The sequence below is a fragment of the Rhodamnia argentea genome, chromosome 5, assembly GCF_020921035.1.
Source record: "Rhodamnia argentea isolate NSW1041297 chromosome 5, ASM2092103v1, whole genome shotgun sequence".
Classification (NCBI taxonomy): Eukaryota; Viridiplantae; Streptophyta; class Magnoliopsida; order Myrtales; family Myrtaceae; genus Rhodamnia; species Rhodamnia argentea.
Window position 1 is genome coordinate 24,797,935 of NC_063154.1, and position 27,580 is coordinate 24,825,514.

Genomic DNA, 27,580 nt, shown 5'->3' on the forward strand with positions numbered 1-27,580 from the left:
AAGTCGTGTTGATCAAATTATCAAAGTTTTACTAGAAAAAAAAGTATCTTGTCGACCGGTGATAGTACGTCGGGGTGCTACATGATATATTATCATAAAAAAAATTTCATTACAGAATCAAATTAGTAAACTAACATAGTGTCATTATTCCTAGATAACAAAATAGAATGTGATGTGTGGACCACATTTTATTTTCTCCCTATTCAGGAAATGCATAAATGTTAAAAGAAATGAATACTCCTGCCATGGTGGTACATGCCACATGTATTTCCCTAATAAGTCATTTACGAAAGTGGAGAGAAACTTACCAAAAAAATTATAAACCCACTGCACTTTTGTCAATTCAGTCTTTAACATTATTATTATGCCAATTGAGTCCTAAATATTTTCACGTTTTATTAATTGAGTCAATCCAGCCAATTTTAGTTGAAAATTGCTAACATGGATCTTGACCGTTCTATCTGACACGGCCCGCGCCAACGTGTATATTTTTTAATAGTCTTCTAATATTTTTGAACGGTTGTGGTTTTTTTCCTGTTTCCTTACTTTTTTTCTTTTTATGTTTTTGAGGGAGGGCCGCTGAGGGCTTCCCAACCCTCATTGTGGCTAGGCACCCTCGCCCGGACTCGGCGAGGGCCGTGACGCCCTCGCCTAGGCCCGGGAGGGTTGCCAATCCCTCAACTAACCCAAATCTAGCGAGGGCTTGCTCTTGCTTTGGCCAGGTAAGTCATCATGGCCCTCGCCAAATCTGAGTGAGGGCCACCGAGCCCTCGCTGGCCCTTACTTAGAAACCCAAATAAAAAAGAAGGAAAAAGGAAAAAAATCACAAAAAATTCTAAAATACTAAAATATTATTAAAAAATATCCACGTCGAGACCGATTATATCACGTAAGACAATGGACATTCACATTAGCGATTTTCGATCAAAATTGACCGGATGGATTCAATTGATAAAATGTGAAAATATTTAGGACTGAATTGAAAAAAGTGAAATAAGTCCTATTCCTAAGACCCCAAAATAGCATTTAAGGATTTTTTTTGGTAATTTTCTGCAGAAGGTGGAAGAAGTTGTGTTAAATATAATAAATTAAACTGAAAGTAAGATGGCTGGTTCATGCCTCATAGTTTTACACATACCAAAGACAAATGTGTGTGTACATTTATATGGAAATTGCATAATTCACATGAAGAGCATGCAGTTGCACACTCAGTCACTTGATTATGGCACCAGAATTGAATGCGAGAAGAGAATCACTGTGTGTATGTGTGTGCAAGAGAGTTATTTGAACGAGTGAGTCCAGGACCTTCTTCTTCTTCTCTCTCTCTCTCTCTCTCTCTCTCTGACACACACTGGTGCAACCCTGGCGTAAAACTTGGATGCCTGATAGTGCAAGCAAAGCAAACAGTGCACACCACCTCCTTTTCTTTCTTTTTATTTTTGGCTTTTATCAACCCTATTAACTCGTTTCTATTCCCTCTCTGTCTGCAAAAGATTTGTGCTTTTCATCTCTCTCTCTCTCTCTCTCTCTCTCTCTCTCTCTCTCTCTTCTCTTGCTTTTTTACCCTCTCTCTCCTCACCACCCCCTCTATAAGCTCACTCCTAAGCCTGCTTCACTAGCAAACTCTCTCTCTCGCGCTCTGTGCTAAACTGGGTCATCCTCAGCCTAGGAAGCTGTTTGTGCTCAGAAGTCACAAATGATGCTCGTGTGAGTTTTAGTCATCATAATGGTCTTGGTTTCATGCCATTCTGTGCTGAGCATCCCCCTTTGTCTGCTGCTGCCCTAATAATACGCACCAGGCACTATCTACCAGCTAGTCTTCTTCTTCTTCTTCTTCTTCTTCTTCCCTTCTGTAATGGGTTTTTGTTTCTTTCAGAATAAACTTTAGATGGTTGGTGAAGTGTGAGCGCTGATCCCCACTGCTCTGCTTGGTTTTGGGAAGCGGGAAGAAGATATTTGTTAGGAGTGAGAGAGAGAGAGGGCTTGGTTGTGTCCCACCTGTTTAGCACTAGTTAATTTGACTAATTATCTTCTTCTTCTTCTTCTTCTTCTTCCCACGCGCATGCCCTTCCCATGTTGACCTTCTGTGTTCTGAAACGATGAACTAGGGTTTTGTTTTTGTTTAGTCCTTTTAAAGTGCAAGATTTTCTAGAAGTCTTGCGAGAAAGCAGAACCCTTTTTGGGCTTAATCATTGTTAAAACCTCTTCCGTCTTTCTTCTCCTGTGTTTTGCTTGCTTGCCCCTTTTTGTCTCCAGACAAACGAACCGAGACCCCATTAATAAAAAAGCCATAATTATAGCATAGGCTCACGCTAGCTAGAGAGAGAGATATAGAGAGAGAGAACTTATGGAGCTTCCAAGTCAAGATGGGGATATCCCAATCCCCATAAACAGCAGCTTTGGTGGGGGTCATGGAGGCCACTTGATTCATCAACCACAACAGCACGACCCTTCTTCTGCAATCCCATCACACAACAACCACATCAACCTCCCTCGCATACCCACCAATGCCCCTCCTCCTCCACAACCACCGCCACCGCCACCGCCACCTCCTCTGGAGGAGCCTCAGCCTCAGCCTCAGCACCAGCAGCATGTGATGCCCTACAAGAAGGTGGTGGTCAAGTACAAAGAGTGCCTCAAGAACCATGCAGCCTCCATGGGAGGGACTGCCATGGACGGGTGCGGCGAGTTCATGCCCAGCGGAGAGGAAGGCACCATCGAAGCCCTCACCTGCTCAGCCTGCAACTGCCACAGGAACTTCCACAGGAAAGAAGTTGAGGGTGGTGGTGGTGATGATCATGACCCTCAATGGTACAACCAGACCGCACCGCACAACCTGATGAGCAAGCCTGGGAGGAAATTTATCATGGGCCATCAGATCCACCCCAAGAATGTCAATGTGCTGGGGGGTCATGAGCCTCCTCCTCCTCCTCATCATCATCATGGGTTAGTCTACCCTACAGCTGCAGGCACTCTCATCTCCTCAAGAACACCTCCACCACTCCACCACCAGATGATCATCCCTTACAGCATTGGAGCCCACTCCCACTCGGGCCCCTCCGAGTCCGATGAGCACGAGGGCGGCGGCGGGGCAGCAGCAATTCGGGCGCCCCACCACCAGGCGGTAAAGAAGAGGTTCAGGACAAAGTTCACACAGGAGCAGAAGGAGAAGATGTTCAACTTTGCGGAGAAGGTGGGTTGGAAGATCCAGAAGCAGGAGGAGTCCGTGGTTCAGCAGTTCTGTCAAGAGGTTGGAGTGAAGAGGAGAGTGCTCAAGGTGTGGATGCACAACAACAAGCACAACCTTGCCAAGAAGAACCCCTCCAACAATAACACGCCCAGTTCATTAAATTAAATTAGTCAGAACTATATGGATTTGCATATACATATGTGGGTTTATGATAATGTTCAGTTTGGTGTTACCTTTATGTTTTGAAGTGAGCCAGATTTCTTTGTGTCAGCTAAGAGTCAGAAATGATCAGCATTACTGTTTTTCCATTTTAGAGAGAGTTTGTCTTAATCAATCCCCCAGGATCTGAAGATATATTTGTGTAGCTTTACTAATTATATTGTCATTGTCCTGCCTTAATCATAAGATGTGGAGTTTTTTTGCTTATTCATACTGATTGCAAGCTATTCTTATTGAAGCTAAGTAATGTGAACGTACGAGAAGATGATGGTGATGATGATTACATGCTGGACATTGATGCTTTTCAATCTTTATGCTCCTCAAATCATCGCATGTCCTTAGAAACAGATGATCCGATGATGTCTGCTATAATATCTGAAGAACAAATGAAAGCACTAATCATGTGGTGATGCACTATGTTAAGTTCATACTGGCATTAAATAGTTCTTGTCAAATATTAGTAATTAGTATTCTTATTTTGTCCGCCAAGGAGAAGAGAAAAAAAAGTTTCTACAACCACATTTTCATGAAATCCTATGAGATTTGTTGGATCATTGTCAATTATTTTAAAACCTTTAATATATTGGATCCCGCTAACTGAACAGTGTGACGGTATAAAGGTGAAATGTTAGACATAAGATCGGAGGTGGGCAGTTGAGATTGCATCGTTATATTATTACATTGTCAGCTTCTCAAACTCTTAATATTTAAGTACTCTATCTTAGTCTGGTCTTTTTGCCTAACAAATGCCTAGAAAGATTCGAAGATCTCATGCTATGATATAATGTTAAATTTGTGAGATTATCGCCAACTGTTTTAAAAGTTTAAATTATTAAATGAATGTAGTTTAATATTTATATATTTTACTGAAACCTACGTTTGAAAGTGTGACATTCTATGTAAAAGGAATTATACGTTGTTCGGATACGTGATAGAAGTTCAAAATCTGATTATGGGCTGATCTTTCAGGCGAAGTCTAATTAAGTCCGAGCTCATTCATATATCTACTTAGACTAAATAACTCAAAAATTTAAGTCAATAAGTTATGGTTATCTAGGTATATTAATAGTTCCCCATTACATCAATGTGTCGACGTAAGACTCTTTCACCAAATTAACACCTCATGCGCACCTGAATGTGCAAATCTCACTCTCACAAGCGAGCCTTCCTTATTAGGTTGCTCCACCCTAATAAATAGTATCATTTTGCACCAACATATTTTAAATTAAATCTCCGCAAGAGTTGATATTAGCTGCTACATCCATCAATGCCAACCGCCACACATGTAATAACCACATTGGGCTATCCGATGATGGCACATTGGAGCCGGGGTTGCTATAGGACAAGGCATACCTTCGCTCATTATCTCTTTTTCGCACGGACCGAACTATGATAACAATCCTCACCTGACAACCACGAAAATCTGAGATATACTTTCCTTGAGATGATCATCAAACATCAAAACATATTCTCCAATACTGCTTATCGAGATGTGTAGAGAAGTTTAATACCTCATCCTAGGATTTGATCTCTAAGAGGGAGACAAAGCCTAAGCAAGGCTAATACAATACATGGGAGCCATTTTTACTATAAAATTTGGAATAGTGAGTTATAAGTTGACTAGATATATCAATTGTTTGCACTTGAGCCCTCTCTTGAAAATCTCTGTAGCATAAAATATAAGACTTCCGCTACCACTTCTAGGGATGCACAAAGAAAGTTTAATCCCTCATCCTAAAGAGATCTCTAAGAGGAACCAAAGTCGGAGTCTATTACCATATCTACTAGAATTAACCTCTCACTCAAATACTCAAATCAATGAGTTGGACAGTAACAAGATATGTCAACTGCTCACACTTATACTCCCTCTTTGAGATCTCTAAGCCGACTCTCGATTCTACTCGAGCACTAGCTAAGTTCTTAATACATGGCAGTTGTTTCTCCACCTTTACTTGCCCTCTCTTGACATTGAGGAGAAAATTTCACACATTCCATTTGCTGCATTACGCAAACAGGCGCCTCTTCTTTCTTCAGAAATCTCCTTCCTAGTTCTGCCGATTACTAGTATATCACTTCAATGTACACGTTCCATCTATCTACCTTTTATGGAAGCCAACGACACCGATGCCGCTGATATTCAACCCAATCTCTAAAACGTAAAAAGCATCATTTTATAGTATAATCATCATGTTTTCATAAGAACTACTCTTGGCGGATTAGATATCGGTGAGTGTGTTTGGTTCCGGAGTGGAACTGTTGCAAGAATGAATTGGTCCTAAACTACTGGAAAGAATGTACCCAATGAGGGCATCATGACCAAATTTTAAGGTTGAACCGAACCGGTGGCGTGCAAACCAAACTTTTTACGAGATTCATCTCATGGGGAATGCCTTTCGTGCCTTGTACTAGCAAGTGTTGTCGGATCAAGGCAGAGCAATTAGTTCTTGAAGAACTCTTTACATGCCCCACATGCTCGCGAGCTTTCTCTTAGAGATTCATCATTCCGCCCTAACTTGCATCTTCAAGAGAGCAGTCAAAATCAAAACTTGCAATACCATCTAAAGTAAGAATCGGCCAACTCTTGCTGGTCTCCCTTCAAACCAAGAGGAAACCTAAGTCCGAGCCTTTCAACATATCCAGTTAGACTTATCCTTACTCAAAAGCTTAAACTATTAAGTTATGGACCAATTTGAATATATTAACTGCCCCATACCACACAAGTTCTTCGATGTAAAACTTCTTTAACACAACTCACGCGCGCCTTCTATTAAGACTTACAGAGCATACCTATCTAAATGCGGGTTCACTGGTCATGAAAAAGAAAAATTGAATGGACCTTCCTGTTTGAAATTTGAGAAAGATGGAAGGCGACTTTTCGTTAGGCATTCAGATTTTGCGCTTTCTTTGAGGCAGGGGAACATCTCTTTGGCTGAAAGCAGGACGTGAGGATGGAAAGCTTCGGTATGGACCCAGTGGACTCGAGGCAAAACGAAACATGACTTTGTCTTTTGTTTTTGTCGATAGTAGCCAACGTTGACGCCCATGTAAAGAGAAGTGGGTTTTGCCTAGAGGTTGACGAAAAGTCAATCCCATTGTGGCCTGCGCGTGGGGTTTAAAGAACAATTGGTTTGGTCTACCACCAGAGCTCATCTTATCAGCTTCAGTCTTGTATATGCACATATATAGGATAATTAACAAAAAAAAAAATTCTTAAATGTGTTGTATAGATGCTAATTCAGTCCGAGATTTTGTAATTTTACTAATTTTAGCCCTAAATATTTTGACGATATCAATATAATCCTTCTAGTCAATTTTTTGACCGAAAATCTTATTTTTTTTTCCATATTTCCTTTTTCTTTTTTAAAATAAAATTTTAAAAAATGCAAAATTTATCCACATTAGCATGGCAATACCACATCGAATGTTCACATCAACAATTTCGGGACAAAATTGACCAAAAGTTGGCTTGGTATGAAATGAACTTATAATCATGAAACTGACGATTGAGCTGTGGAGTTCGAGCGGATCTCTACAGAGCATTAGACATCAAAATTTGGATATTCCAGAATAACTATATTAGTGCATTGCCAAAGGTATAGGACTATATTAGTCGGACTGAAAATTAGGACTAAATCAATATACGTGTAATATATTTATCACCTTTTTTTTGTGGTTGTAATTCTCTCGCATATATCGGCCTATACGAAAAGTAACAGTTATTGTCGATATAGAAAGAGAGTTTCAAATGAATCCACGCATCATGCATGAACTCCAACGTGTAATTAATAGGGTGCTACTTGGTCCATCTATGGAACCGCAAGTGATCCACATGAAAACTCTAAAAAGACAAGACGACAGATTACATTCAATAGGACCCGCCTCAATAGCTCACGCATCTGCTGCTCGTGACTCCGGTTATGTAGTCAATAACAGGTATGCATCAGAAGCAGATGATTGTCATCCTCCCAATGGATCGACGAAGCGGGGTTAAGCTTTGGTAATCCTGACTTAGTTAACATATTCGGTTTGATCTAGCTTCACCAGAGGCCCGCACCATGGGTCTCACTGCTCTTTTCAGCTGTAATAAATCCATATAAGACCTACTTCCTCTCTCATGTTTAACACAGTAGCATCTCGACAAACGCTAAGCTAAACAAGCATATACTGTACGCTACCACCACATATTTGATGTGAAGGACAGACATTTGTTCGAATTGGGTCCAGGTCTCAGACACCCGATTCTAGGGAGCAAGCCGGTCGAGGTTCAAGGCCTTCTAACCTTTAAACCCGAGATGGCTTTAGTTTTGATGTCTGTGTAGGACCGATGGTCCATTCATTGTGCCCTCAAGATGGGGAATTCAATGCCTTGCTTTGTATTTAGTTGCAGTACCCAGAAGGCTAACCAATCTTTTGTTAAACGCTTTAGACCTTCATATATACCGAAATATAAAGCAAAGTCTCACACAGACTTGAGAGATCCGGCGATACAACGCACAAAAGCTATAAATATGAGAGAAAACCAGAAAAAGAAGATACAACGTCGGAGTGGAAGAAACATCGGAATGCCACTGAAGGACAGAATGAAAAAAACAAAAGAAAAGAGCCAGTGACCCATTCAAAATTTTTCTTTCCAACTTGGAGAGAGAGAGAGAGAGAGAGAGAGAGAGAGAGAGAGAGAGAGAACCTGCCCTGTGATGTCACCCTGTCACCCAGACAAAAAAAGTACTATGGTACAGCTACTTTTTTGGACCTCAATATTTCCATCTTGCAGGGTCGCATCCGCATGATTGAGCGCAGACACTCCATTAGAAATGTGTTACTCGGGATTTTGACCGCTAAATAGGAGCCATCACCAATAGGCTTGGCAGACAGCCCCTTTGCTAACAGCTTGTTTGTATCATCCATCCATAATTGCTGTTATTTGACAGTGGGACCCGTGTAGAAGATGCTCAAGATCTGGACTTAGACCTTCAAAGCCCTCCATATGTGAGAAGAGGACAAAAGTCAACTGAGTCATTGAATCTTATGCTGTTAATTTTCTCAACACAACCGAGCACGACCGGGATTAAGAAGTGATTCAGACATCACCCACCCCTGGAACGAGATAATTTTCAATTTGTTAGAACATTATAGTAGTTCAGTTCTAGGCATGAATGATAAGGTGAGTTTTGGTTGTTCCAATGAAGCTTTAGGAGCTATATGATAGTAATGTCATTTCAGTTAGACAAGTGTGAGTGCTTGCCAGACATACGCTAGCACCAGGACACTGTGGCAAGTGATATCAAGGCATGCATACATATCAATTAAACTATTTCTTTTTAGATAAAATAAGGTGTAGATTCACTTGCCTGTTCTGCCGCTTTACTCTTAAAATGCCCATAAGAGGCTGACACCATTTCACAAGACTCGGCAATGCGATCCTCAAGGTTAGCAGTTGATAATTCATGGTATGAGTAATTTGGTTCTTGTGGTGACCCAGAAGATGACCGGCCTTTGTTTGATGATTGTAGGAAATGCAGAAGTACATGAGCCTGAAGCAGAGAGATGTACATAGTAAGACCCTCACGTGGAAAGATAATCAAATTTATTCGGTAAAATGGAGTAAAGCAATGCAGGAAGCAACAATGTCTCACATGGTAGGCTGCCTTAAGAACGTCGTCAGGCTTCGACTTATCCTTCAGCAATGCAAACACTTTACCCTTTGCGGGATTGTAAGTGACGATATATTTTTCTTGCTGTCGTCAATCAAGATAAAATCCTTGTTTGTTACAAAGGCAATACAGGAAAAGTGGGGTACACAAACACACAAACCCCCACACACGCCCACAGAATGGAGAGAGGGAGAGAGAGAGAGAGAGAGAAAGAGGGAGAGAGAGAGAGATATTACCTCAAAGAAAGGTGCTACAGCCAGATATGCAACTGCATCCTGAAAGGCATCCTTGAATCTTGGTCCTGTCAAATGCAAGAGCTCAGCTCAGACGTTTGAAGAAATAGGGTAAGTTCTTTCTTTCAATCTTCAAAATACCTACCAAGAACAATAGGTCTCTCTTTCAACCATGGAAACATAAATATTTTTTCTTTCATGTTCCCTTCTCGCAAAGATGGGACTTGACCTGCATGTTGAGCAACACTTACTTAATTGTAAGGCATGTATGCACCTTCCACAATATGACATGAATTTGTAAGGGAGGAACAGATCATGCTCTTGATTATGAGAATGACTACAATGTCATCCATGCCACAGAGAAACACATTCCCACCTGTCTTCAGGAACGAATCCACAGCCACACTGAATCTTGCACGGTTCAACGTATGCAGAACTACAGACTTCACCTGCAAAAAACACAATAATAGATGGATCAAGAAACCCAACTGTGCATAAGAAAGCATTTTCCTTCGATATCTCATCCCCTTGTGTCTGTGAACAAGTGCTTTTGCGGGCATGAGAGAGTTTTGTAAACAAACCTCCTGGTAGGAGCTGAAGATATATCCACATGATAAAAGAGCAAATGTTCTAACCAAGGAGGGATTCCTCTTGGAGATCATAATGCTCAAGCCAGTTCCTAACTGAGAAATGATAAATGACACATCAAATTCAACTAACAAAAGATGCAGTATAAATACAGAAAAACGCTGTATACAAGCATTGTAGAACAAAATCTAAGCAATAATTTCCAACGACATAAGAAAACATTATCTATTCAAAGATTGTGCTTTACTCGCTAAACAACATCTCATGCAGATGAATTTAATGGAAATATATGATGGAATTCAATATGAAGGGCATCACTGCTTGTCCAAGACTACCACATAGTGCTACTATTACGTGCTACTGCTATCAAATTTTAACCTGAAACAGGTAGCTAGAACCTTGCTAGTGATTATCATTTGTATCATAAAGAATCCCCAATTCTTGAGTCTACGACGCAGACACCAGTCGACAATGAAAATAAATGTACCACAACACCTGCCCAACCACACGCTCTTCTCTTTCCTATTCTATTTCACAATCACAAGATGAAAAGGGAAAGACGAATGGAAGGAGGAAAACCGAACTTCCATTATCACTCGCACAAATAAGCAATAGCACCCTTACTGTCTGGAATCAAGAGTGCACCAGTTGCATGTCAACCACAAACCACAATACCCACTTAAATTCAATATATGAAAATTTGACTGGTCAAAGACATATTCCTTAAAATCTAATAGAACTTCGACTCACTTAAGATGCATGAAAAGAAGGTGCCCTCTAAGCATTCATCAGGAAGTTTCCCATACCCCGTATCACTCCCCAAAGGCAAAAAATAGCACATTGTGATTGATTCATTGATGTGAATGGTGGATGATATTACATAGAAACAGAGCGCTTCAGGGAAATAGAGGCCATAACTGAATTTCCAGGGTAAAAATAGCAAGTAAAGCATACTTGTGTAAGGTAAGGACAATGAAACAAAGATTGAAAGAAAAGCTTCCCCAAGTAGATTCTACTTTTTTCTTACAAACAAGTTGGTTAACTATTAGCGACTCAAGAAGCTCTCTTTAGACATGAACAGTATGCACATAATTTAACCATCTTATTCCCAGAAGGGAAAGGAAAAGCATGCGGTGATGACACTATCTTGCAGATTTAAGGTCACAACGACAAGGTATAGTGGTTAATATGCTCATAAGAGGCATTTTAAACAATATGTCATACCATCAAATAATAACTAATTTAACTGCTCTGACTTTGATTTCATTGTCAAAACTAGAAGTGAAGACAGTAATTCAATCTCAGTTAGACAATCAAAAGCAAATTCATAGTGCTTATAGAGAAAACCAGACCCTAAGAAGAAAGCATGTTAGGCAAGCTGGAGAAAAGACAGGAAGGGCTGTAATGAGGAAAACACAATGGGTATGTGCAAACTATTATCCCTGTTGGATCAATCTAAGAAATCAGGATCTTGTTAAAATCAATCCATCGGATCCTCATGTAGTGTAAAGATTTGACAAATAAGCAAATACATCTGACTAAAAATTTTTTTACAAGTACCAAATCTGCAAGATTGCCAACACATTCTCCCTTTGCAGTAACATCTCCGATGTTTTCTCCTCTAGCAAAAGCTTTGTAAATTGGTGTCCGGGTAGATGTTGATGTTACCGCAGCTACATTCTGCATGTTAAGCACTAAGAAGTGAAGGGACTGAAAAGAAATTAAATCACGTCAAATATCTGATAAAGTAAAATCCAACCTTGGCCACATTGGCAACACATGCCAAAGGAAGAAATAGATGAGGCACAGCTGCAGTTGCCAACTCCAACGCAGCACCTAATTCCATAAGAAGATCCCCCGAAATGCGCAACTAAAATTTTCCAGCAATGCAAGAAGAACATCAATAGTTTCAGTAGAAAAGCCAGCACATACAGCATAGTCATCAACAGAAGGCATGTTACCTGTTTTAGATCATAATCGAACTTCTTTCCTTGCCTTGCAAAAAGCATCTTCCCAACACGTCCAGCACCGTCCTACAGTTTCGGACAATGTCAATTTGGTTATGAGGAAAACTATAGAGACAGTCAAACTCCCCGAAAAAGGAAGTCCCATTCATGTTTCTTTCCCTGAAATTTACAATAGGGCAACTAATTGGCACTACTAGTCTACAACGCCAATGCCTAATTTTTTCAACTAAGCTAGCTAATCCCTACAAAATTTGAAGCAGTTATGAGAGTCAAACACCCACAATCAAACTCGTGTCACTTGATTCCGACAGGCATGTGAGTATTTAGGGTCCAACATCTAAGCAGAGATGTACAGCCATACAAATGAAGGATAGGTTCATTTAATCACGACGATGTGTGACCTTTAACTAATTATTTGACAAAACCTTCAGCCTCACCCTCTTCCATCCAAATAATCATGTGTGCTAAATGCATCCTCCCTTATTACAACACAAAGTTTGCATGATATGCTAGTATTTGCTGCACCGGAGCGGGTTGTCAAATCACATGGAACTCTTCTGAAAGTAGTCTTATCAAGATGAAAAAAGCAACACCCCCAAGGAAAAGAAAAGGGGAAAATAGCCAAAATTACAATGGTGCCATCTATAGACTTTCACGAACAGAGAGTCGAGCTCTGGCTGAATCACTCCACTGCCAAAGATTAACCACCCCTATCCCCTCCAAAAGAAAAAGGGACAAAATAGAGATGGAAAGGAGGAAACGTGCCTAACTAAAACTGTAAACATTTTATAATAAAGAAGATCGAGCAACTACGCAAGTATTGGTGTGACATCGAAGCAGTTCGCAGAACAATTGAATTTCCGTGGTGTAAATATTAAGAACCCCGGGAAATGTTGGAGAAATATTTTATCACCAGCACTATCCAGACTAAACAAAGGCACCAGGCACCTTTTATCGCAGGAACTATCAGGAACAATCGAAGACGAACACTACTAGGTGTGCTATTGCCAATTACAAATTCCATAGGGGATCTTGTAGGGCTTCCACTTTCATGTCTAAATCATCATTGTTAAATTTATACACTCCATGGTAATATGCTGAAAATTCCAACCTTGAGAATCCAGTTAATAGCAACGGCCCCAGAAGTAGCTCTCCTTTGTGAAATTCCAACAGAATTCAAAAGTGTCTGTGTAGTGAAAACTCCCATTGCTCCACCAAAGAAGTGCTGCAACAGACATAACGATGTTTGAGAGCCAGGGAGCACTAAAGCATGCGCCGGCATTGTGCAGCAATTTAATGACCTGATCCATGTGTTCAGTACTAAGAATGAGGGTTTTTTATTCCGCTAAAATGGGAGAGTCGCAAAATTGTAGCAGTACCTTTAACGCCCTCCATGTCATGTATGGCACATATGAGGGGGTGACACTATCGGGAAAACCTTCGGGGACGACATAGGATCTTACAAATGACATGAGCTCCTGAATCAAGACAAGCTTGATAGTGAGGTTGCCAAACAACTCGGCACATTTATTTTGAGTGGCAGGCAATTATTCATTGTGGCGATGAACGTTAATTAGCCGGAGAAAAGCAGAAGAAACACAAGAAGTAAAACATCAAAGAAGGATGACCCGTTTACAGGTTATGCAATCAACCAACAACAAGCAAGCAGAAACAAGAGACTCATACGAGCTAACAAAGAACCAATTGGGACAACCAAAAAATTCAACATATAACGGATCTAATTAAAAGAATCAAGTATCATGACAGAGTCCCTATGCTTCATACTCATTCATTGATAAATTTATAATCCATGTCCATCTCATGTCAGGAATGAGACAAGCAGGAGATACCCTCACAATAATACCCTACCACGTCAGTGTACAACTTGTAATCAGGCAGACATCCAGGTAAGCACAACACTAGATATTGATTATTGACGTGATAATTCTACAGTCTAGCAAAGTGGAGGATCTGGATATCTGCAATTAAGGCAACTAGCGGGTAAACTAAATCGAAATTGGAAGGAACAAACTGGCAAAAAGTTTCTTCCTTTCACATAAACAAGCTAACTATCCACTACAATTGACAAGCGACCGAGTTCTCTCACTCCGAAAATTGAATTTTTATCGCCATCATCAAAGCACAAGTCCTGGCAAAATCACGCAGTTCATCAACTTCCAGCGAACACATTGGCGCCTCCAAAAGTGCCGCGCACCCCCTTCCAATTCAACAATACGTACCAACGGCTGCCCACACAACAATGCATCCTAACCAGACCAACGAACACATCAAGCAAAACAAACTTCCAAACAATCGAAAGGCAATACTGACGTCAGCCGGCGATTGAGGAGACTGCAAGCTGATGGCGCGGAACGAACCCTTCTTGAACCTCCCGGAGACGGACGCCTCGTTCTCGGCGACGTACTGCCACCTGCGGCCGTCCACCACCTCGCAGCAGATCAACCGCATGCTGGAGTCGACGAATTGCTCGCCCCCGACCCCGAACGCGGCCGCCTGGGGCCCCGGCTCGCGGCTCGACTCCGCGGCAACCAGGGGAGGAGGCGGAGGAGGAGGGCCGGGAGGGGCGGAGGCGAGATTGGCGCTGATCCGGAGGGTCTCGCGGACGAGGAGCCTCGCCTCCTGCGAGGAAGCGAGGGTCTGGGAAGGAGAGCCGGGGGGCCTCTTGATCTTCATGGGAGCCATCAGTCGGGAAGAGAATGTTGGGCGCGAGATGGCGAGAGGCAGAGGAAGGGGTATAAATACTGATAGAGAGAGAGAGAGAGAAGGAGTTAGAGAGAGAAAGCTCTTCGATGTTAACGAAGAGAAGGAATGGCGGTGGAAGCAAAGGGAGGGGAGGGGAGGTGGTGACCTACGCAGAGAAGAGAAACCAGAATTATTATAACGGAGCTACTGAGGACGCTTTTCTTTCTGTTTCCCCTTTTCACATCCTCTCCTCTCGTGTCTTTCTTTCCTTCCCCCCTACTGTTGTATTGGAATTCGAGAATCGGACCGAACCGAATCGGACAAAATCCTCAACTTACAACAAATAATGAATGGAGATTTACCTCGATGGCCATTCTTTTCCTTTGAGAAGGGAAAAGGTGTGGTGGGGACGTGTGAGAAAGGAGCATGATTTCGTAACCTGCACACGCACATAACACACACTGTGACTCATAAAATAAAATAAAACCATTTCAAATGAAAAACTTGATTACTCGATTAATTTATACTGTTTTATTTTGAAATCGTGTCGCTTCTGTGTTTTCTCATTGAAATCTCACTTTTTTTCACCACGAAATAAAAAGTGAAAGGTTCTCGAGGAGGACTAGAAATTCACCGATTCATTTGCCCGACTCCAAAATTTTGGATCCGAGAGTCGCGAGGTCGGTTCCCAATTTTAAGTCGGGAATCGGACCAACATAGAAAAGGATGACCCATATGATGTTTTGTTATTGAAGATTTTACCTTTTTTCACAAAAAATAAAAAGTGAAAGGTTTTCGAGAGAATAGAAAATTAGTCGGTCCAGTTTTCGATTCCAAAAAATTTTAAATCGGGGATCGATTTGAGAAAAGATGACCCATATTTTTTTTTTTTGTCAAAGATGACCCATATTTAATGACCGATTAAACTCGTGTGTTTCTTTTTTTTGTATGTAATGGAATTATTAGATTAATTTTGCTGTTTTATAGGTAGATAGAGAAAAAGTAAAAAGGAACAAAAAAAAAAAAAGGCAACACCCCACGAGTTGTCCGGGGGGGCCACCGGCGACGAGCAAGGGCATCTCCCTCTTCTTCTCCTCCTCCTAGATTGTCTTTTGTCTTAAGAGGGAGGGAGGGAGGTGATAGAGTCACGGGTGCGTGCACGGAGGTGGCACCGGGATTGGGAGATGGAGTCGACACGTGGCGGGGCGCGTGGGCATCTCACTCACCCCACTTGTGTCGTCTTTGGATTTCCTTGTCCATCTGATCTGACGACGGTGCGGACGAGGAGGAAATCTGGGGTGCCGTATTGTCATGGAGCTGGCGCACGTGCTGCGCCCATGCACCTGTTATCGACATCATCATAGCAATTATGAATTATTTTACTTTTAAACTTATTCTATAATAATTAAAACAAGAAAAAAATTCAAATAAAAACTTGAAGTATCCTCGTTATTATTTCAAAAAAAGTCAACCAATGACATTTTCATCATTTGATTTTTATTTTATTTTTTTCCCCTTCCTTCTATTGGTGGCTAGGCTCAAGCGATAACCGACCATTGACAAGAGCTCGGGCGATGCCGATGAGGGCTGCCCTCGCCCAACCCTCGCTGATGGTTGGTTATCGCCTGAAATTGGCCACCGATGAGAAGGAAGGAAAAAACAAAGACTAAAATGCTCTTGCTCAAGTGTTTTTTTGAAATAATGAAGGCGTTTCAAACCTTTATTTGAAATAAGCTCCACTTTAAGTCTTTATTTGAGAAAACAAGAGCACTTCAAACCCTTATTTGAAATTTTTCCTTAAAACAATCATAATTTCACAAACTTAGATATACTTATTTTAATGTGTGGGAAAAGTGCATTGGAAGTCCTAAAACTTGTCACAAAAATGTAATTGATTCCTAAGAGTTTCAAAAAGTGCATTTAAATCCTAAAACTTATTACGAAAGTGCATTTGAGTCCTAAAACTTTTAAAAATTGCAATAGAGTCCTAAAAATTGTCATATTAGTTCAATCAAGTTCTTCCATTGATTGCATTTTTTGAATATTTTAGGACTCGATTGCAATTTCAAGATAAGTTTTAGAACTTGATTGCACTGTTTGAGAGTTTCGAGACTCGAATACACTTTCGTGTCAAGTTTTATGACTTGATTGAACTTTTTAAAAGATTTAGGACTCATTTATACTTACATGACAAGTTTTAAGACCTACATTGCACTTATCCCTTTTAATGTTAATATGCACGAATTATTCGCTTTAACTACATAGATATTTTTCAGTTCACTTTAATATTAAGGCTAATGTGTAAGAGTTAATGTGATGGTTAATCCCAATCCTGCCCCGCGCGGATTTCCATAGCCTCGTGGTTACCCCTAGATTTCAAAGTTACTCCTAACTCTCCAATGTGTAATCCCACTTTGGGCCGCGGGACCTTTGAATGTTCGGATTTACTTTGCTCATAAAGCGTAAAGTTCACGATGTTGATTTTGACGTACTAGTGTTTAGCTCACGTTACATGCGTGTGCAATTAATTTGTCCTTCACCAGTGTGAAAGTCCAAGAACAACATAAATGGTGAGTAGCGATGGCAAAGAAGGTAGGCTTAGTGGTAAAAGAATCACCCGTCTTCCATGAGGTCATGAGTGTTGTTAGCTAATTAACATTATCACCTAGATGTGGTGAATAGGTGATTATCATCAGACTTGATAAAATAGCGCGAAAATAAAAACTTCTGGTTTCATAGGAGCATATAAGGAGCATAACAATACGGTGCTTCTATCGGACATTAAGCGGAAGCGAGTAAGAGAATATAAGACAATGCACAGAAGTTTATAGTGATTCGACTTTTGTTAAAACATACATCCACTCTCCCATGCACACTAACAGCCTATTAGCTGGATTTTACTAAGTAATCAAATGAGAAATTATAGAAAAATATGATGGCTAATGCTCAAGCACTTCAATAGAAGTGGGCGCTACTTCTACTCAAAGCTATCTCACTCTACACACTTTTGAATTCTGCATAACACCTCTCAAAATATCTCAATGATATGCTTGAAGAAAATAATTTTGAATAAGTATATTTCCCTTGAAATATGGATGATGAACTCTAAATCTCACTTGCCCTGTAGTGTATTGTGCTCCTTATAAACTCCCAGACATCCAAGCTTCCCGTTGGATAGAATAACCTCGAGGATCAATCTTCAAACTAGTTCACATGGCCATTAAGGTTGAAAAACCAGAGATTTTAGATGATTTGCCCGCCTATACAATCAAATACTTGAATTCATAAATCAAACTTCTAATAAATGAAATTATCTTGAGGTGATTGCCAATGATCATGAGTCCTCATATGGAAAGTTACGAGAAAATCTTTAATATTGCTAGTGAATTAATATAACTTAGGAAAGAAATACCATCGAGATCATTTAACCGTATCCGAGGGATATTTTATAAGTAAATAATTAAGAATGAGTTTATAAAATCTTTGAGGATTATATACGGATTCAGAATATATCTTGCAACATATGATCGTGTAAGTCTTGCGAGACTCCGCTTCTTTCTATCGACATAACCCGCTTGTATCAGTATATAAGCAGTCAGTAGGTTGAATATGTAAGGGATAACGAGATATTCATAAAGAGTCCTCGAAGATACTTCACAAATTCTGTTCAACATATTATAGCAGTTTTATTTCCTTCAAAATTTAATAGAATTTCTCAACAATGAGTTTCTTTTATGTAGTGAACGAACTTTTGAACGGCTCGTTCTGCGTTTTGTAGCTGCAACATGCCTCGTGTGTAGACACTTCTTGGCTAATGACATCTTGGTGAACTATCTCACCAATCATGCATCATTGGGTTGCGCATGGTACATAGCAACTATAGCTCAATTTGAACATTTCGTAGTGGGTATGAGATTCTCATGATAATGCCCAGAACAAGTCGTTAGTGTTGGTCGCCCTTATGCACCTTTCATCTACAAAAATATGGGAGGTGGTGAAAGAAAATGAATTTCAAATCTTTGTAAACATCTTTAAATGGCTGTGATGACTTGAAAAGAAAGGAATTAAGATTTCATTCATCCAACTCTTACCACCAATGCTTACATAACTATAACAAAATTATTGCAACATAGTAATCGAATTGCCAAAACATAAACAATTTCTTAGAGATAGCAGAACTTAGAGAAGGTTATGTAAGAATATAAACATATAGGTGAGCATTAGATCTTGAATTTTACAGTTTTTGTGGATGATTTCATATAATTTCATTGATTAAGGGGTAGACTCAGAATCTGATTTGGAAGTGCATGGATTTGTTGTGGAGTGTTTTCTGGAACGAGATTTTGAAAATGAGAAGAGGCACTGATTACTTCTAATATGATAGAATTTTTCTTTTTCTGAATAGCACTGACAAATTTTAGATTATATTTTTTAGGGAACCGGAGAGTTGTGGAAATTGGAGCTTTAAGAGAGCGCACGACAGCAGTTCTATTTTCCCATTTTTTTCTATTTTGTTTCGGAGAACGTTTGGAACAGAAATCCGTTTGGTTTTTTCTATTTTTCGGATAAATTTTTGGCCCATAAATAGGTTTGAAACAAAAATAAGAAGTTTTCTAGCTTTTTCTTTTTGGAATAGAAACAAAAATAAGAATTCTTCTTATTTTTTACTCTTTCTCTCTCGCGTCCCTGCTGCCAACTGCGGATCTCCTACCGCTGGTCTCCGGTTCCCGGCTCCCGTTCGCCTTTGCTATTTGCCATTCGTTCGCCGCCGGTCTCCCTCCACCGGTTGTTAGCTCCCGATCGAAGCCCGTGTGTTTGCAAACGTAGAAATTTTGTTCTGTCATCCAAAGAATTTTTGTTTCGGGGAACATAAATTTTGTGTCATTATCAAGTTCTTGTTTCTACTCAGAAACTCGTTCAGGGAATATAAATAATAAAAAAAATCTATTTCTAGCCGGAAATAGAGCCTAGGAAGATAATGTTGTCATTCGCGCCCTAAGTTTCCATTTTTTGGAGTTGATTGATTGGAGGAATTTTGGACCAAATGTTCTGGTCTATCCAACTGAATTCCCATTACGCATAGTTTTTAAAGTTATTTAGTGCAATAATCTCTTTATTACTTTGGTTATCATAGTCTGCAAATTTTGAATGGAGAAGCCACAGTCTCCTTTTGGAGAAATCAAATTCTGATTTTTTTTTTCTGAGAGGAGGGTGGTAATTTGAATCAATGATATGGTTATCATCTAATTTTCATTTGACAAATTTTATAAAAACTTGGATTTATCTTTATTCGAGAAAATATTCTTCAAGTATGTAAAAAAAAAAAAAAAAAAAGGGAGAATCTGGGTCTTCAGGATTCTGCTCTGATTGACTTTAATCTTGCTGATAAATATAGGCCTGGTAATTCCAGATCTATTGTCACGATCTTGGATGCTAGAAGCAACTTCTGTATTAGGACTTAGGAGCATATTAGCATTAGGATGGATGATTATGGGAGGAATACTTAGCCGGAGGCCTGCTTGATCTAGGAATGATTGTATTAGCCCTGGAAATATCTGTTCGGACAAGGAGAGTCTCCTCCCCTTTTGGACTATGTCTTCAAGCTTTGCTTCCAAAGGCCGTTTTCATTGCTTCATGATGTGATCTATGTACTTGTGCTAAAGGGATTTATACATAAGCTATTTTGTAGTTGCGTGTCTTGATCCGGATAATTAGAGCTCGTAAGATATTTCAATCGTTGAGAATAATTCGGGTAGCAGTCAAATTTTGATTGATCCAATGCATAGACTCGTTCCAACTGTACCAATAATTGATTCTTCATGGTAGGAGACGTGGATCTCTTAAAGATAAGAGGATTGATGTGTTGAGACCTTTTTGGTAAGTAGTTTAATACCTACATGGACAAAACATAAACCGAAGTCTAATTTTTTTTATTTATTTATCGAAAATGGAAATCTAATTGAGAAGCTCAATTATTTCGTCAGAATTAAGAGAACATGTCTCTCTCTTCTATTAGGATTACGCAATCCGATTTTGAAAATAGCTTATAATGTTTTTTTTTATTTGGGCATATTTGATTAAGTTTTACCTTGTAAATCTTCCATTTATTAAGATCACCAATGTTTGTTTCTTCTCTTAACATAGGACCCGATCCGAAGATATTTGTGAAATTGATGTAGGAGAAAGATATTGCCCACCTTAATAAATGAATTTTAAACAAAAATGTTGATCCTCATTATAAGCTACCAACTAGTGCTGACCAATGGACTCACAACCCACAACTAGGGCAAAGCTTATAATGAGCAACCCAAATGTTAAATTTGATTTATTAAAGAGCAACACATATTTCGATAAAAAAAAAAGAGAGCAACATAAATAACGATAAATGAAACAACTATGTAATAAACAGCGTCATAAAAACAACATGATTACGTAAAAATGATTGAAAACAACGCGATTGGATACAAATAGTCAAAATACTACAAATGATAGATTGTAAATGATTGCGAATATAGAGGAATGCAACAAGCATGGTTTCTAAAACCCGATTTTAAGTTCCGAGGTACACAAGCGAGAACCGATGCTCCTCCATAGCACAATCGGCATCAGATTCTCAACGATTCCATGTCGCGAAATCCCGACTCCGCAAACTAAGAGCGGAAAAGGAATGAACAACACGGCTCTTTTTGAGATTCCACAACTTTTCCACAATCCGTCACTTCACCAAGACGAGGTCTCTCACGCAACGTATCATTGCCAAGCCTTTGCATTACAGAGATTCATTTGTGCATTTGTGACGGTGGAAATAAGCCATTCGCTATCTTTGACGTATGATCGTCTTCATTGATTCTTTTGCGTCATGAATGTATATATTAAAAAACTTTGGGAATTCATTGAAATTATTCAAAAAGTACAATAATATTCGCTTTCTAGGCTTTTTAAACTACCTCAAAGTGATTGTAATTTTTTTTTTTTTTTGGACTAGTCGATCCAAAATTCCAAACTCGAGAATAATAACAATGGAAAAATCAGAAAATTAAAAGGGAAAAGAGAGGGGAAAAGACAAGTCTCTCCCCGTTCGGCGCCAAAGAGAGCGCGACCGAGAGATCGCCTGCGAACTCCCCAGTCTCAACTTCCTGCCACTGCATCCCACCCCTTCAAAACTCGTTCGCCCTCCGCCTCCATTGATTCTCCGCTGGACCACACCAAATTCGTTCGACCCATATTTCGTTCGACGGAAGAAATTCTCCTGGGGGAAAACCAAGTTGCCGAAATTTCTCCGTCGCGGAACGATCCAGGTTCTCGTCTCTCTGGCTCAGCGGTTGGCTCCGGAGTCACATCCCATGGAGACTGCTGAGAAAGCTGACGAACCCATCTCCACCGTAAGCTTTGATATTGCCGTGTCAGATTTCTTCGTGTTTCGGTTCTTTTGGGGGTGATTGGGGTAAGTCGAGAATACATGTTGCTGAGGCCAATTCGCTCGAACACGGATTATATGCCTATCGAGCTCAAGTGATTCGTTCAATTGGGAAGATTGGATTTTTCTTTTTCTGCTGGGTCTTGCATCATTGCGACAAAATGAGTGATGATTTCTGTTCCGTTGGAAGTGTGCATGTTGTCGCCCACATGCTTGATCAAATGCGTATGTGAATTTTCGGTTCTGATTTTTCTATTAGTCGCACGAGAATCTTCAGCAGCGGTGGTATGTGAAGCGTTTGCTCGGCTGTTGAGACGTGTTATTCATTCTTCATGACTTGGAGAAAATCTTATTGAGCAGCTGCTGGAGGTGGGCATTTAATACGCCCTTCGAGACAATAAGTTGCATTGGAGCAAGACGTAAGGGTGTAAACTGCAATGTGTCGACATAACTTAATGAGGACGAGCTTTGTGTGTTCATGTGTTCGCATCATATCCTCAAATTGTTTGATTGATGATGCTAGATCTACGGGCTAACGTACTCTTCTTGATGGTCAGGGTTCTCAGAAGGTGGCTGGAACAGTCAACTGGGGTACAGCGACTCTTATTGGAGTGTTTGCTGGCATGTTATATGGAGGTAGCAAGGAGGCAGCTGCTTCTGTTGTAAGTATTCATTAGCACGAGATGTCCATGGTACAACTTCTCTAGTGAATCTAGCACTGTGTTTATCAGTTCCGACTGCCTGGCCTTAATGTTACATGGTAATAGAGATATCCTTGTTATGCTCTGCAAAATCACATTGTCTTCAGTGGTGGATCTGTTATTCTTGAAAATGGCATTTGGCGGGACACATTTTCCTCTCTGTTTAAGAATGATGAGGTGATTAACGAAACAGTAATGAAGTGAAGGCATGAATGCACCATTAATTCAGCAATGAACATGTGCTGTCTGATAATTTTTAAGCATTGTTTCTGAAGTTCATTGCAGAATAGTCCGTGCCCCTTCATTCCGGAACAGTCAGTACCCCTCAGGTAAGAGAACAGGGAAATAAGGGGACTTTAGTTGTGGGTTTTTTTTCCAATTGCACTTACATTCTGTCATTTTTTGGTTGATAAGAATCATGACCTTATTTAGTTTCAATTGCGTCCTTACCTAGTCATCAAGTGATGAAGAGTATATTCTTTGATTCGAATTTTAATGCTTCAATCTGTGTTGTACTTCCTGTTTCACATGCTTTTTTTCCCCTTCTTGGTCAGGCATTTTGAATTTAGGTAAACTGAGACCCTTCCACAGATAATTCATGAAGTATGAAAATTGGTTCAGCTTAATTCTATCACACACTGATGGCGGTAAAAGACTTTGCTATGTTCTGCAGAGCAAGGATGCGGAAGTGATGCTAAAACTTGGGAGCACACCCGACAAGCGTGAGCAGTATCGACTAATGAGGGATGCGATGGAGAAAAGGTTCATTCGAGTTACACGTGGCTCCATCATTGGTGGAGTACGCCTCGGGATGTTTACTGCTGCATTTTGTGGTCTGCAAAATCTGCTAGCTGAGAAACGAGGAGTTCATGATGTTTTTAACATAGCTGGAGCTGGTTCGGCCACTGCTGCAACCTTTGGTTTGATCTGTAAGGCATTACTTCCCATCCTTGAGATTTGGTTTATTAACTGTTATGCAGTGGGCTACTAAATCAACGTATGATATTTTGGGACTGATACCGTTAAGTAACTGATCCTAGATGGAAAAATAGTTACTTTCTTAACTTTAGTTCGTGTTAGTACCAGGATCACTAAAGTGGCGTGCAAGGAATGTTGCTCTTGGTGCAGCTCTTGGAGCTGCAGTTTGCTTTCCTCTTGGTAAGTCTGAGATTGACCATGTCAGAAAAACTTCAGTAAAAGCTTGATTGTATTCTGAGTTTCTTTACAGTCAGCACGAGTCAGCACGATGTCCTGATCAAGTTCAAATTAGTGAGTTAAGAAACAAGATATCCAAGGGGGTCAAGCCCGATAGAATATCTTAGCGGAATGATCTCAAAATCCTGCTGATTTGTTAATCGGTCTGTAGATTTTACAACACTGCTTCTTTTCACAAGGCTCAAACTGAAACTTGACATGAAAATATGAAATAAGACCAGATTCTCTCTGTTTTTTTTTTTTTTGGCTAACTCAACATCCTTTTTGGGGTACCATGTTCTTGTCTACAGGTTGGCTCCATTTGAAGCTAGTGGATAAAGCAAATGAAGGGAGTTTGTCTGCTTCCGGTGATATGGATCAAAGGGGAGGGGCAAGGAGTGGTGTCGGCGCTGCAATTGAGAGGCTTGAAGAGAACCTGAGCAAATAAACTACCACCGCCCGAGTTTGCCAATAGCCTCTTTCCGAGCCTTGTTGTTTGTGATCCCTCGTTCAGAAGATGGCCAGGCCCGAAAAAGAGAACTGAATAATAGAGAGAGAGAGAGAGAGAGAAAAGGAATTAATGCTTGTTTTCGGGTTCTGTAGAAAGATCCCTTTTGAGGTACAATTGCCGTTTTCTGTAACTCTTTTGTTTCTGAAAAATGTCACTATCCAATTTTGTCTGTCCGAGTCCAATTTATCTCAACCATGTGTGGGAGCACGAAAACACCTTGTTTCGGGATTTATTCATATTTTCCAAAACTACCGTTCTGAAATATCTAAAAATAACTTCAAGCATGCCCTTCTACGTTTTGGTGTTACAATTAAAGTAGAAAAGTAAAGAAGCTAATCTTCGACTGCTAGGGGTGATCGGTTCCGGTCCGGTTCTTGGGCAGCCTAGTGGAACCGGTCGAGGCACACATCACTCCTACAAAAAAGGACGTTTTCGACTCCATCGTTGAAAAATGAAAAACAGGTTATTACTTGGTTGTCCGCTGGACAATCATGTTAGTACATATGATCTTATATTGAAGATCAGAGGAGCTTTAGTATAGCGGGTCCAATGTCTTACCTTACAAAATCTGCAAGTGTACTAACGAGACAAGCGCAAAGAGTGAAAAAAAAAAAAGAACGAAAAGTGAAAAACAGAGTTTACAACTTGAGCTAGACAAAGCTTTAAAGGAAAATCCTCCACTTGGGGCTTGGATGAGCCAGAGCCAGCGTTCCCATCATCAGCCAAAACCAGGGGTTCTGATCAGACGGAGTGGGCGCAGGATGTCAACGAGAAATTCCTGAGAACCAGAGCTTTCTGTCTCGGCCACGACGAGTAGAAGCAGAGGCCTTTCGGTTTATAGGTTTAAGAACTTTCTAGAAAATAAAATAAAATAATTATTGTTCGCTTCGTTCCGGGCAATCCTATTCCCATTGGAATTAGGAACCGGACGGCTTGGACACCGGTTCCAATTTTAAGGAACCGGGAACCGGACTAGCTCGCCCTGGAACCGGACTAAAACCGGCCGGTTTCATCTAGTCCTGGAAATCCGCCGCCGCCGCCGGCCGCCACCAACCAGTTGCGCCTCTTCGAGGCCTACGGGCTCCGTCTTCGACTGCTTGGACTCGCTCTCCTCTCAATTGGCATGCAAGCCCTACGCAGTCCACATCCAGAGGTCGAGGTATGTGCACTGTTTCGAGTCCTCCGGGATGATTGCATATGCAGTGAACGAGGGATTTAGGTTGTTGGAGAGTCCGTGTGGGATTGATTTTGGGGGCGGCGGGAGGGCAAAAGCGAAAGGTGGAATGTTGCCGCTGGTGGTGAAACAGGCGAGGGAGGATAGGGAATTTGCGGTTTTGGTGGTGGTCGTGAATTGCGTGGCAATGGGGCAAAGTAAGGACGCTGGTGATTATTCGAAGGTGCTCGGGTTGGTGGATGAGGTTCAGCTGTGGTTCGGGTTCGTGCACTATTTGGTTATTAGCATTTTTCAGCAGCATTTCCAGCCCCCCTGTTTATTGGCCGACGGAGCGCAGCAATTCGGACCATTATATCTTGTCTTTCGAGACCGTTTAGCATTATGATGGGCTTACTTTAGGTGTCGTTTATTGCTCTAAGCCGGACAGTTCTAGCTGCCTGCTACATTATTACTCTCATGGGCTTCTGTTATTGAATTGCCAGGGTCTTGTATGCAACTGCATATGACAAATTGCGGAGAGCGCTTGTTACTGACCTGGGCAAATGTACTGTCTTTATGGCTGGTGAGTTAAGCAGTTTTGATGGCGCGGTTGTGCGTTCATTCTGTACAGCAACTTTGGTTGAGTATGGGAAGTGATCAACGAAAGACGAAATATTCGAGGTTCAGCAAATTTAAATTTTGCCTCCTTTGGCCGTGAATGACGCGTGATTGTTTCTAACTGGCAGTTGCTATTTGCAGCTTGCTCGCAGGATATGTTCCAGATAATATCATTATCAGAGAAAAGGACATCACTCATATTTGATGTGCTAACTTGTTTATTAGAATCCAGTGGCCTGGATGGAAAGGTAAGTCTTCGAGAATAGGATCTGAGTTTGCTTGAAAAAGTATATACATCGAAGTAGGGAAAAGTGAAAGGGGACACTAACGAAGTTACATATGAATTTTCTTGGGTACTTGTAACATTTCAATCGCTAAGTCCAGCCAATGTAAACTTTTACGTACGTGGTAGTAATTGGGTGCGTGATTGGAGAAATAGAATCCAAAATCTTGGAATTTATAGTCACGAATTCTTTATCAGTATGTTTGCAGGCATTTACTTTCCTACTTTCCACCTCTCTTGCGATGGTATCATCCAGTTCGTCTGAAGTTCACATATTGCTATTTGGGGAGCCACATGCGGGTGGTGAATGGAATTTGGATTCTGAAGCTGTTTATTGATTATAGTAGGGCTAAAAAGAAGCCGACTTTACTTACCCCAAAAAAAAAAAAAAAGAAGCCGACTTTCGTGTCGTGCTGAATTGATAAACTCAGAGAGGAAACACATAATTGCTGGAAGTGATGTCCATTCTGCTTCTCTCCAGTTGTGTGGCATGCAGGATGCTTGCAATCATATATTGGATGTTTTTGTTTTCTTTAAAAGGTATGTAAATCTTGCTTTTACCATTTGAAACATGGGCATGAAGTTCCTCGGTGATTATTCTTGCCTAGCTTTTTGGTTTCTTCAAAGCTAATAGTGTCACAAGACGACAGATTGTTAAGTTACTAAAGAATTAGTAGTACCGTATATGCTGGACTATGGAGATAGCATTTACAGCACAATCTTATGAGCCGAAGCTTGATCTGATTTGGTTGACTGATAGAGATTAAATCGCCTTGAAATAAAATGAGATTGAGCTTGAGCCCTTGGGGTATTACTTAATAGAGGAGAGGTGTCCATTTGTTCTCGGAGGAATTCTATCTGTGGAATCTTTCTCTGTCTCACAGGCTTCTAAGGCATCGAAACTGTCATGTAGGGGTTCATGGACGTCCATTATGCATAATTGCCAGTTGCTTGGACAGAACAGCGAGTTCGTTGTCTTGACTAGAGATGCCGTTAACGGTATTAATGAGGCGTTTACGGGAAGTGCTTTTTATTTGGTTGTTCTCCACCAATGTGGCGGTGGTGCGGCGACAAGGTCAATAGAGAACGCGTAGGTGCCCTCGAAAATTGGTCAATGGCTATGGACTTGGTTCGTGGATTGCGTGGTTCTCT

The 27,580-nt window shown here is 40.6% G+C and overlaps 3 protein-coding genes and 1 long non-coding RNA gene across 8 annotated transcripts; 3 read left to right on the forward strand and 1 right to left on the reverse strand.

The window, feature by feature from the left end:
* The first annotated feature begins 1,368 nt into the window (after positions 1 to 1,368).
* Positions 1,369 to 3,616, forward strand: LOC115757577 (zinc-finger homeodomain protein 4-like). The gene is made up of 2 exons (XM_048279226.1): positions 1,369 to 1,707; positions 1,877 to 3,616. The coding sequence occupies exon 2, from the start codon at positions 2,348 to 2,350 to the stop codon at positions 3,353 to 3,355; it is 1,008 nt and encodes a 335-aa protein (XP_048135183.1). The 5' UTR covers positions 1,369 to 1,707; positions 1,877 to 2,347; the 3' UTR covers positions 3,356 to 3,616.
* Positions 3,617 to 7,817: 4,201 nt separating this feature from the next.
* LOC115757566 (protein root UVB sensitive 6) lies at positions 7,818 to 14,732 on the reverse strand. The gene is made up of 13 exons (XM_030697855.2): positions 14,180 to 14,732; positions 13,228 to 13,326; positions 12,960 to 13,073; positions 11,843 to 11,914; positions 11,641 to 11,751; positions 11,442 to 11,561; positions 9,875 to 9,976; positions 9,670 to 9,742; positions 9,439 to 9,522; positions 9,297 to 9,361; positions 9,043 to 9,144; positions 8,758 to 8,940; positions 7,818 to 8,503 (listed from the first exon to the last, which is right to left on the reverse strand). The coding sequence occupies exons 1-13, from the start codon at positions 14,549 to 14,551 to the stop codon at positions 8,450 to 8,452; spliced, it is 1,551 nt and encodes a 516-aa protein (XP_030553715.1). The 5' UTR covers positions 14,552 to 14,732; the 3' UTR covers positions 7,818 to 8,449.
* A 6,866-nt stretch (positions 14,733 to 21,598) lies between these two features.
* LOC115757567 lies at positions 21,599 to 24,413 on the forward strand. 5 transcript variants are annotated; one of them, XM_048279227.1, is made up of 6 exons: positions 21,599 to 22,157; positions 22,246 to 22,387; positions 22,526 to 22,630; positions 23,343 to 23,598; positions 23,750 to 23,827; positions 24,175 to 24,413. In XM_048279227.1, the coding sequence occupies exons 3-6, from the start codon at positions 22,592 to 22,594 to the stop codon at positions 24,309 to 24,311; spliced, it is 510 nt and encodes a 169-aa protein (XP_048135184.1). In that variant the 5' UTR covers positions 21,599 to 22,157; positions 22,246 to 22,387; positions 22,526 to 22,591; the 3' UTR covers positions 24,312 to 24,413. The 5 variants fall into 5 exon arrangements, with proteins under 5 accessions (XP_048135184.1, XP_030553717.1, XP_048135185.1 ...); XM_030697857.2 differs by having other exon boundaries at positions 22,246 to 22,337; XM_048279228.1 differs by having other exon boundaries at positions 21,599 to 21,933.
* A 1,340-nt stretch (positions 24,414 to 25,753) lies between these two features.
* Positions 25,754 to 26,770, forward strand: LOC125315117. Its single transcript, XR_007198482.1, has 3 exons — positions 25,754 to 25,809; positions 26,031 to 26,208; positions 26,287 to 26,770. It is a non-coding gene; the product is annotated as an uncharacterized LOC125315117 (long non-coding RNA).
* The last annotated feature ends 810 nt before the right edge of the window (positions 26,771 to 27,580 follow it).